At 40.8% G+C, this 10,774-nt stretch overlaps 1 protein-coding gene across 2 annotated transcripts in view; it reads right to left on the reverse strand.

Annotated features, from left to right (window-relative positions):
• Positions 1 to 10,774, reverse strand: part of Prkg2 (protein kinase cGMP-dependent 2) — a 110,234-nt gene that overhangs the window by 42,525 nt on the left and 56,935 nt on the right. Inside the window, exons 7-11 of one of the 2 annotated variants that reach the window (XM_031336905.1) lie at positions 9,833 to 9,910; positions 8,498 to 8,592; positions 5,444 to 5,512; positions 2,100 to 2,198; positions 752 to 905 (exon numbers count right to left, since the gene is read on the reverse strand). In XM_031336905.1, the coding sequence (XP_031192765.1) occupies positions 752 to 905; positions 2,100 to 2,198; positions 5,444 to 5,512; positions 8,498 to 8,592; positions 9,833 to 9,910 (495 nt within the window). Of the gene's footprint in view, positions 1 to 751; positions 906 to 2,099; positions 2,199 to 5,443; positions 5,513 to 8,497; positions 8,593 to 9,832; positions 9,911 to 10,774 lie in introns of those variants that run through there. The other variant, XM_031336906.1, reaches the window with a different exon arrangement.

Raw genomic sequence — 10,774 nt, forward strand, 5'->3', positions numbered from 1 at the left:
GGAGGTTATGGTACAGTGAACTGTTAAAAATCGCCTAGGCAAAGAAGGGCTTGGTGATTGCCAGGGGCTCAGAGCCATCTGTGCCCCAAAAGAGCACAGTTGTCTATTCCACAGTTTTCTCAGAACACTTGGTCTAACCCAGGACCTCGGCTACTTCTTGGAGGCTGACTATTAAGCACACAAAGTTGGTGCTGACACCAGGCTCTGGCTCCCAGCACTCTGTTGAGTGCTGTGGAAGGCTGCTCTTCAGACATCCTCTGGCTTCCATTCTTTTCTGTTTCTCTGATGGAAAATTTTACATGACCCCAAAACAGGGTAGTGAAAGCCAAGCATGGACATAGAAGCAGGGTTCTTAAGGAATATGTCTATAATATTAAGGATTCCACCTAGGGTATTTCTGCTGGCCACTGTAGAGAGATACTGGGTTTTGACTGTACACATCTATGCACATGTGAGTGATTGTTACAAAATACATTTTTTTTTTACATTTCATAATCTTTCAGAATGCCTACTTGGTACATTCTCCAATAATTACTATCAAGAAGGATTCATTCCAGGATGTGATGTAAGAGATCACTTAATTACTATTTGCAAGAGCAAATAGAAGGAAATAATTACTTCCTCAGATTCAGAATACTTTAAGATAGCAGAGATAACTCATGTATTCCTCCAACCTAAGCTGGGATATAAAACAGAACAAAACAAAGAGTCAGAATGCTTCTCTCAGATGCTTGAAACGTAGACCCCTTACAAGCTCCACTCTTCCGAACCCACCAACGCCCAGTGTTGCGATAATCTCAAGGTTCTGGAATGGGGAGGTTGAGGAGAATCTGGCCACCTTCTCTTTCAGCTGAATCATCTCCAGAGAAAGGGCTTTGGACAACTTCCAGCTCGACATGGAGCGCCTGAAGAGAGAGAAGTGACAAGTCACACACACACACACACACACACACACACACAAACACACACACACACACCCTGAGCTGTGCTGGTACCCTGCCAGTCACAAACTCTACTCTCACACAGCCTATCTGTGCCACAAAGATTGTCTCAACCTGTGACAGGGATGCATGCTATCACACCTGGGGTCACTCAGTTGGACAAAAGTCAGATTCTATGAGAGCAAAATGGAGAGATTTTGTTGCATTTGAAATACATCTCAAATAAACTGTTAGTCAATAACCTGGGAGAGGAGTCAGTAGAAGAGAACAAAACCAGTCACGTTTGTCATTCCCAGAAGGCCACACTGAGAATTTCTGCTGTTTGTCAACAAAAATTTTTGTGCCTGATGCAGAATGACTGCTTCATGAGACATGAACGCACACTTCCTATTTCACATCAAAGTGCAGCTGTTCATAATGTTTTAATTCATCTTTGAATTAAAACTAACTGTTCTGACTTCTATATGGGTAAGCTGTTACCACAAAGGCTATAGGCACAAAGATTGAAGGTGCATATATTGGAGAAAAATAAAGTACTGATTGAACATTTTAACTCAAAATTTAGTCTTTCTAGAAATTTGGAGTGTACGTCATCAGAAGCTTGTCTCAAGGACATAAGCTTCTGTTTGCCCTGGTAATGCCTGAAGATCTGGGGTTAGCAGAGTGGGGGATAATACACCTTCATTGTATGAGGCCCTAGGTTCAATTCTCAGCACAAAAATATTACAATCAAAATTTAAATGTTTTATCAGGTAACAAAACATTAAATGCAAGTTCCCCCCCCCCCTTTTTTTTTAAGAAAAAAAACCACACTATTAGTAATTTGAAGTAGTCAACTCAACTCCTTCCTACTCACAAATGCATCCTTGGAAACTTTAAAAAAAATATATATATATAACTATAATTCTGTTCTTCACCTGTAACCACATCCTTTCGGAGTAAGTTACAGCTCGTTCTAAAGTATTCCCTTTATCAGAAAATGTCTCTCAAATTTCTACTCAACACTCAAAGTTTTTACTTAGAGGTTTAAAAGCTCGCCATTCTAGAGTTGAGATGTTGTCTCCAGAACCCTCTAGCAAGGGCACTTGGAGGATCACTCAGAAGGGAAGTTGCACCCAGTCCCTGTTGCTGCTGGCAGGGAAACCCCATCTCACTTACTTTGCATGTCTTTTTTCATCATCGCGGTTCAGGTTGGCCACATACCCCTCAAGGTATTTTTGGAGTTCATCAAATGTCCCAACAGTTTGGTTGAATGTTCTAAAAAGGAATGAGACAAAGTGGTCCATTGTGAAGGTATTACGACGATTTAACACTCTCCGTTCCTGTTTACCTGTATGTTTCTGTGTGTGTGTGTGTGTGTGTGTGTGTGTGTGTGTGTGTGTGTGTGTGTGTGTATGGGGAGGCTATGCATGTGGGGGAGCCTAACCTTGGGTATGATTACTAAAGAGCTGTCTACCTTTAGAATGGGGTCTCACATGGCTCGGAGCCACCCAATTTAGCCTTTCTAGAAACTTTCAGTGTACCTGAAAGGTACCTTTCAGTGTACCTTTGGCTGGCCAGCAAGATCCAGAGACATGACTCCCTCCACGTTCCTAGGAAGGGTTACAAGCACATGTCCCAATGTCTAAAATTTGTATGTGGGTTCTGAGGATACAATTCAAATTCTTGTGGTTGCACAACAAACACTTTGTTGGCTGAGCCATCCTCCAAGCCCTATAGTTTTCCTAAATACACGCACAAAGTCCTGAGCCATCCCCCAAGCCTGAGGAGAGAGTTTTACTCAATGCTCAATGCATGCATATACACAATGCTACCTGACAGTTGGTTTCAACTTTTAAACTGCCTTTCAATAAGTTATGGAAAGTTTCTATAATTGTGACTAGTTATTGGAAGCTCTGTAGCTGATCCCTTCCGTTGAAACACAGAGACTCTCAGTAAGATAGCATTTTCTCGCAACCCTGTCTTGCCCTTCCCCAGGTTTCAGCAGCTACAAGGCAATAGCTGTAACTTCAAACCAGCTGTCCCCACTCAGACGTTAGACCCCAAGGAGTAATTTACCGACCATTTGAGATTTTCCTCAACAATCCATGGTGATGTCACCAGAAAAAGTGGGCTTTTAGAAAGAGTTATCATCAACTTACAGTTAATCCACACATTCTCTCACAACTTCACAATGAAAAGGACAACTCAAACTATATTCTTCTGGCATTATAATCAAGAGTTTGTGTAAAATTGGGAAAAAGCGAGGAAGAAATAAGGATCTATAGATTCTCGGTCACTCTGTTTCAGCGTACGTCAAGACACCATCTGGTGAGCACTTCTCCTATGCCAAGGGCTAGGGCAGACACTGGCTCTGCAATCACCATGTAAGAAGGACATGCTTCTGTGATCATGAGGCTGACAGGAGGTTTGTAAGGCAGGTGCTTTATAGACTAAACTGGGAGTATCACTCAACATGATTAAAGTCTACAGAGTGTCCTGAATGGCTCTATTGCTGGTGTCTAATCAATTCCTTTAGTCATAACTAGAGGAACCAATAATCATCTATCATTTATGATCTAAAGTGGAATATTGTTCACAGGGCAAAGAGATGCCACTCAGAGATACATAAACCCAATAACCACAGAAATCTAGGTTGTAGATCAACCTACATGGACAGTATGGTCCAGCTGTCTTGCCCCTGATGTACATAATGTTACATCTTTCATTGTGTCAGGTGTACTTCTCAACCTTCATTAATATGCATGTAAATTAAACTTGTAAAGTTTACATAAAATTATTACATATTTTTCATAGACTCTGAGGGACTCTCTCTGACATATATGATTACAGATGAGGTTCATTCATCTCTTTTCTCACAGGTCGGAGCTCCTGCACAGTTAATGTTATTCACATTAGCACATGCACATAATTTTAAGAAACTCATAAAAGCATATTTGTTCGTGGGACACTATTTAACTGATACATTTTCTACCCGACAGCTCTTGTCCAAGAATTGTTTGCATCTGAGCGCAGCTTGCACTTTCTCGTCCCTGTGCCTTTGCAGGCTAACTTCCCCTGCAGTGACTTCTACATCTTCTTTTTGCTTAGAAAAGGTCCTGTTTTGAGGCCCCTTTCCACTCTTAAAAATAAAATAAAGCCCCTTCCACCCCACACTTCATGATTGCTTCTCTTTCTCCCAGAGTGCTACCGGAGCCTTGGGGGCATGGTGGCAGGATCCTGGAATGAGTCGGGAAACCTGGGCGGTAGCCCCTGTCCAATCCCAGAGGGCACTGAGGGGGAAGACCTTTAACCTTCTCGGGCTCACTCGTTTTGTCCGCCGCAAAGAATCAGAATAGCTTGGAGAAGCATTAAAATTACAGTTAACTTCTTATATGTGTTGGCATTAGGATTGTATGGTTTACATAGACTATCTGGCTTTTAGAGACAGGTTTTCCATTCCCTGTGGATTTAAAGGTGGCATGGATCTGTGGAGGGGTTGTAGATTAGCCAACATTGATAAACGACAAACTTCTATTATGAAATTGACAAGGTCATTCTATTTTTCAATATTTGAAAACTTCCCTGTAAGTGTTCTGACATCCTTCCTAGTTCTTCACATCTATGATTCCATGTTCAGTAAATGGGAAAGACAATTAGCCACTGATAATGCTCCACCGTCATAACTTGCCATTTCACTGATTTCATTAATATTTTACAGGAGTATGTCTTAGTTCTTTGATGACACTATAGCTTACATAGATGCTGGTTTCGTTTTTGTTTACGTGAGTTGTAGTCTTTGGACTGGCTACATACATTGGCTACCAGTGAATATTTAAGTGACTAATAAAGGGTACAAGGGGCCAGGTTAAAATGGGCTTTAAAGTGCAGAGGGATATAAAGTGAGGCTTATTTTAAAAGAGTAACCTAAGAATGATATCAATATTGGTGCATACTATTAAAAATTACTACAGATGGCCCTGCCTCTCTGGAATGATAACTAATTAGCGACTACTTTTTACTTCATAGGAAGATTCTGGGCTATGGAGATGGCTCGACAGTTAACTGTTCTTGTAAAGGACCCATATTTGGTTCCCAGAACCCCCATCAGTGAATCACAACATCCTGTAGCTCCAGCTCCAAGGATCAGAAACTCCTATCTAAGTCTCCTTGGATACTTGCTGCAATATGGCATGACCACAGACACACAAATAAATCCATAAAAGCACTAACAAACAGAGTTCCCTGAAAGACGCAGAATTTAAATCAGCCCATTGCTGATAATTATGTATCAACTTTGCACACAAAATATTTAGCCTGCCAGCATCTGCCACTGCAGAGACAGACTCTGATCAGAAGGCCCGGTTCCTGCTCATGAATTTTAATGGCATGTACTTGCAGCTGAGCTTTGGCCAGCATTTCCAAGTAGTGATGAATCTGAAAACAGAGAAGGCCTTGGAGTAACAGATGCCAAATCTTCGAAAGTAACAGGTGCCTGCCTTCTCTGACACTGGGACACTCACTCTCGATCTATCACGAGGCACGCGACATCATTTTCTTCTGCAATTATATTGGCTGATCTGACGTCATCACTGTAAATGAAAAAGGGAAGTCAGCTCTCACCACAATTAGAAATTAAACATCTGTCTTGGTTAGGGAATCGACAGGTTTATATGAATTCACACCTAGCAGCTAAACCATCCAAAGACTACAGTGGAATTTTTTTAATAACACAGTATTTTATATCCAACCCTTCTAAGATATGGATTTGAAATGTGTTCCAATAAAGGTTATGTCCACAAAGAATTCAGGGAAGGTAACTGTACTGGGAGTGCAGAAGAAGCGCCAGCTGTGATGTGGAATCTTATTTGTGTTTGTCACAGTCAGAAGAGAAGGGCTCTCCCCTATCAGGGAGAATCGCAAATGAACAAGGAGGCAGCACAGACGTCAATAGATCAGAGAAATGTGCCAGGCAATGGTAAAGTGCATACGCTACAACAAAGCAGTTAAAATGGAATCCAGGCATGTGTGCACAGAGTCATAGCAACAGATTAACTGGATGCTGAAACACTTTCATGTCACAGGATATAAAATGGATATTATTTTTCCTCAGGAAAATCTCTGAAACTAGTATCTCTTGAAAATGAACCATGGCATAATGAACACTACTACCTTTCTTGTACATAATAAAATACAAACTCTATTACCATGGATCTCTTAGATAGCTCATTATGTATGAGCTGAAGGAGAAGTAATATTGATGGATCAAGAATCAGGTAAAGTATTTCCTCATATTGACATATGTATGGGTTTTCTCCCTCCATTAGTCATAAATCAGAGCCTAATGAAAGGCACATAGCATCCAGTGCTCAGAGACTCACTTGCCTAGGAGTACCAACAAAATGTGGGCATCAGAGGGTCAGCTGTGAACAATTCTATTAAAAATACTAACCCTGTGTCCCTTTGCATGCCTTTAGTGGGAGGAGAGAGAGAACTCAGGCAGCCCATCTACTTGTGTGCCCAAGGAACCCCCTTTCTTTCTAGATGATATCCAAAGACCATTTACAATTTGTCTTCAGTTCATAGGGTTCCTGCTAGAGGATATCAGTGAAAATAATTGAGCCGTGGGGAGTTTTAGTCAGAGGTAGAGCAGCTTTGGATCAGTTTACACAAGCAATTAAAGCAGACGCAGAGATGAAGGTATGGGTAGTGGTAGAAGCAGAAGTGGAGCAGAGAGACCCAAGGAGGTGTGGACTCAAAGAGACACGGGCACAGACATGACCTTGGGTTGCGAGTTCAGAGCAAGGGAATGCTTAAGGCACTTTCTTTACATACATACTGCGTGACTGTCTCAAAGATCATTCTCGGTGCACACTGCAACAGGGTCCCACATGTGCTTTCAGAGTAACAGTATGCTAAATGCCATGGATTTATTTTTATGAATAAAATTCTGAAAGAACTCCTGAGACCTTTTAATGTCATTTTGAAAACATAAAATGGGAGCAAGACTGAGAGCTGCCATCAGCAGCCCTAAAAAACAGGGTCATAAAAATGTACAAAAAAAGGAAAAGATATTTGTATCAACATTTCCTTCCCATTTGTTTTAGCTTTGTGCTTTCAGATGCACTGGGGAGCTGATTGTCTATGTTAAACATAAATCCTTGTGTTTCCTATAGGAAAAGAACTATAATTGCCTGGCGGCAACAGACAGCACGAATTACTTCAGGTCCAGCAAAACCAGAGAGCACACTAGCTCTCAAGAGAAACGTAGTATCTATACTGGATTTATAGACTCTTTTGAATCTTTAAGGTTTATTTGTTTTGCTTGAATGTGGGAAGATAATTATGATCGTGCAGAAAAAGGTAATTTCATTATTATCAAAGTAAGTTCATTACCAGCTAGAAATTAAGAAAGAAAAACTCAGCCTATCTTTAAATTCTACTTTGAAATTGCTTACATAATAGCTAAAGCCCAATTTATTATGTTTTACTATTTGAGCTTTCTTTGAAAAATAAGAGATGTAAGAATTTTAGATAATCAGATGTGTCTCTGGGTAATTTTGGAGCGTTTTCCCTCCTGCTATAATTATGCAGCCTGTCATGCAGATCAGCAGAACAGGAGTTTCATGGGTGAAAGCGAATAAAACAGAGCAGAAAGAACCCGTCCTTCAATAACTCTTTTCTTCAAAGACAAATTTTCAATAAAACTATTTGTTGGTAATATAAAATTTAAGCAATTCCTAAGTAACTGAATTATTTACTTAAAAACATGTTACTTCAAAAATGTGTCTTTCTCTGAACTCTATTTTGTTATGAAGCTATTTTTATCTAGAAAAATTATTTCCTTAGATGTGGGATTTTGTTTGAGGAAGCACAACGGTTCCCTCGAGCCACTTATCAGCTTTTAAAAGCATATTCCCATAACGTAGGTCATTTGTAAATAAGCATATAATTCAAAAGGTAGAAGGGTCACTCAAAATTTTAAATGCACTGTTCTGAGCTGATGCTAGGACTTGTAAATTGAGCTCATAAGAAAGTTCCTAAAAATTATTTTTGACATGATGGTTTAAAGATAGCCAGTGTGTGAAAAGTTGTGACTTTTTAAAAAATTCTACTCAGTTATTTAGTGTGTGTGTGTGTGTATGTGTGTGTGTGTGTGTGTATGTGTGTGTTTGCATGCCATTGGGCACATGTGAAAGTCAGAGGACAGTCTAGGGGAGTCAGTTCTCTCCCTCTACCATGCAGTTCCTGGGGAATCAAACTCATGTCCTTAGATTTGGCTGCAAGGCCCTCTGCCCACTGGCCCTCTTATCAGCTCTCTTTTCACATATTAATAAAAAAGAAAATTGTTGATCGGGATACTTTTGCAAACCACAGCAACGTAATACCTTGCTCTAACATTGTTAGGTTAATAATTTCTTCACTTTACATTCTTTTACTAATGTTTTTAAGCTAAGAGTCAATCTAACACCATCTTGATCTTACTGACGTAAGACTTTCCAATTTCTTCCTATGCAAAATTAGTGCGTGGGTAAAAGCCTTGTGCCTGAGTGTGATGTATGAATCCATGGAGTCACCTGATCAGAGCCTTTTCGCCAAAGTACTCTCCTTTCTGCAGGGTTTTGATCAACTGTGGCTGATCATGGCCCTCTGTGCTCTGTGTGACTTTCACCTAGAGGAGGAGAGACATCCAAAAGAGAGATCAAAGTAAACGAGGGGTCTGAATGCACAGACATCACACAAACTCACGAACTGTCTGAAGGAGGGGAGAGAAGAGGCCACATTAGTGGTACAGTAGTTAGGACAACACACTATGCTCTGCTCTGGTTCAGGCAGGCATGAAACAACCCTCTGTAGCAGGAGGATCTCTTCCCAAACCAACCATTCCAATAACCTCCCAATGTCAGTGTTTAATTGTATTTTTATTTATTTTGTTTTTTGAGGCAGGGTTTCTTTGTGTTGCCCTTGCTGTCCTGGAGCTCACTCTGTAGACCAGGCTTGGCTCAAACCTGGGGATTTGCCTGCCTTTCCCTCCCCAATGCTGGGATTAAAGGTGTGAGCAACTATGCCTGACTCCAAAGGACAATTTTAAGAATGTATATCCAGTGATCCTTCCTGAGAGATTCTCAAAGCAACTAGGCTTAGTCTTACAGGGACTTTTGTTACTTCAAAATCCTAACAGACTTGATGACTTAATCAAGACTCAGTCTGAAGTTTGTCCATAAGTAAGCTATATCATTTATCCAAGACAATACAAAATGACACTGTAGACAAGCTCACAGCTCGTCCACTTCACAGGGAACCACAGGCGAGGAGGGTATAGCACAGAAACTCAAACTTACAATGATCCATATTTGAGCTAGAATGAGTCCTCTTTAATATGTTATTAGGCATTGTGTCACGGTGGCTAGAGTTCGTGATTGATATTTATGTGTGTCACCTCGAATTAATAGTTTCAAGTGCAATTCCTTTAATTAGCCAGAACTCTCTTGAAGAATGACACATTGCCTGTTGAGCTCATTCTCCTGAACTGTTCGTCATACCTGTTATATGAAAACATTATTCTAGCCCCATTCTTGGCCATTGGGCTGACTGACAATTGGATGTTCATTCCTAAAAAGGGACTCTAGAAAGAAACCACCCACTTTAGGCATCATAATGACGCTTCCACAGAAAATAAAGTAACCTGTATGCACTTACTGACAAGGTACTAGGCCATCTGTGGTCAATCAGGAGTATTCTGTGCACTCATCTCCAAACTCGGGCCTCTGAGAAAAACCCAGAGACTCTAACAGAGATGTCTCGTCATCCTTTCACTCGGGGCTTCCTCCACAGCCATGCAGAGCACCACTACACTGTCACATGCCGAACCCGGCAGAGGGTTTTTGACTTAAGGTTGACTTAGAATTTACCTTTCCTTTCGCCAAAATGAAAAAGGTGCTCCCTTCTTCCCCTTCTCTGATGATGTAATCTCCTTTGTCATAGTATTCCTGTTGGAATGAAGAAAAAACAAAAAACAAAAACAAACGTCAGATCAAGTCAATGCCTATGACTGAAGACATACAAGAAACAGAGCCCTTTGTGTCTTTAAGTGAGTGTGGACTGCCTGTGAGCTTACCCTACCTGTCCTTAATGCTGTGGTGGAATTAAAGAGTGATGCTTTATTGATCAGCAAGAAGATCTGGTTTCTTATCTTTTCTCAGAGAACCTTCACTTGGCAATATTGACTTTCAGTTACTGAGGATGGAGATACGGTAAGAGAACAGGACAGCCAGGGATACAGTGTGATCTCACCTTTGGCTGAACTGCAATGTCTAAGTCACTGCCTAAAGAGTAGGTCAAAGGTTCAGAAAGGAGAACATGATTGCATGATAGCTTGAAAATACTCCCAGTGGGTATGAGGAGAGGCAGCCTCTGTTTCTAACTCTTTGTGGAATAAGAACACCTAGAAAGAATTCATATACACAGCAGGTAGCTCTGCTATGTGCATTGTTTCTAAAGGGTCTCCATCAGAAATGGTCCCAGCAACATCCGAACCTACATGTGCAAATTCTGACTTCAGTGTTGATTTATCCTTGTGAAACTGCAAATGATCACTTCTTTTTGGTTTTTTTTTTTTTTTTTTGGTATTAGTTTTTGTCTTTCACACATAGTTGTGCAATTCGAGAATACTTGGTGAGAAAGAAGTATCCACTTATCAGAGCAACCCAGCATCATGGGACACAAACAGATCACATCACACCCCTCCCAGCATCATGGGACACAAACAGATCACATCACACCCCTCCCAGCATCATGGGACACAGACAGATCACATCACCCTCCCCCAGCATCATGGGACACTGACAGATCAC

This window comes from Mastomys coucha, unplaced genomic scaffold (genome assembly GCF_008632895.1).
Source record: "Mastomys coucha isolate ucsf_1 unplaced genomic scaffold, UCSF_Mcou_1 pScaffold22, whole genome shotgun sequence".
NCBI lineage: Eukaryota > Metazoa > Chordata > Mammalia > Rodentia > Muridae > Mastomys > Mastomys coucha.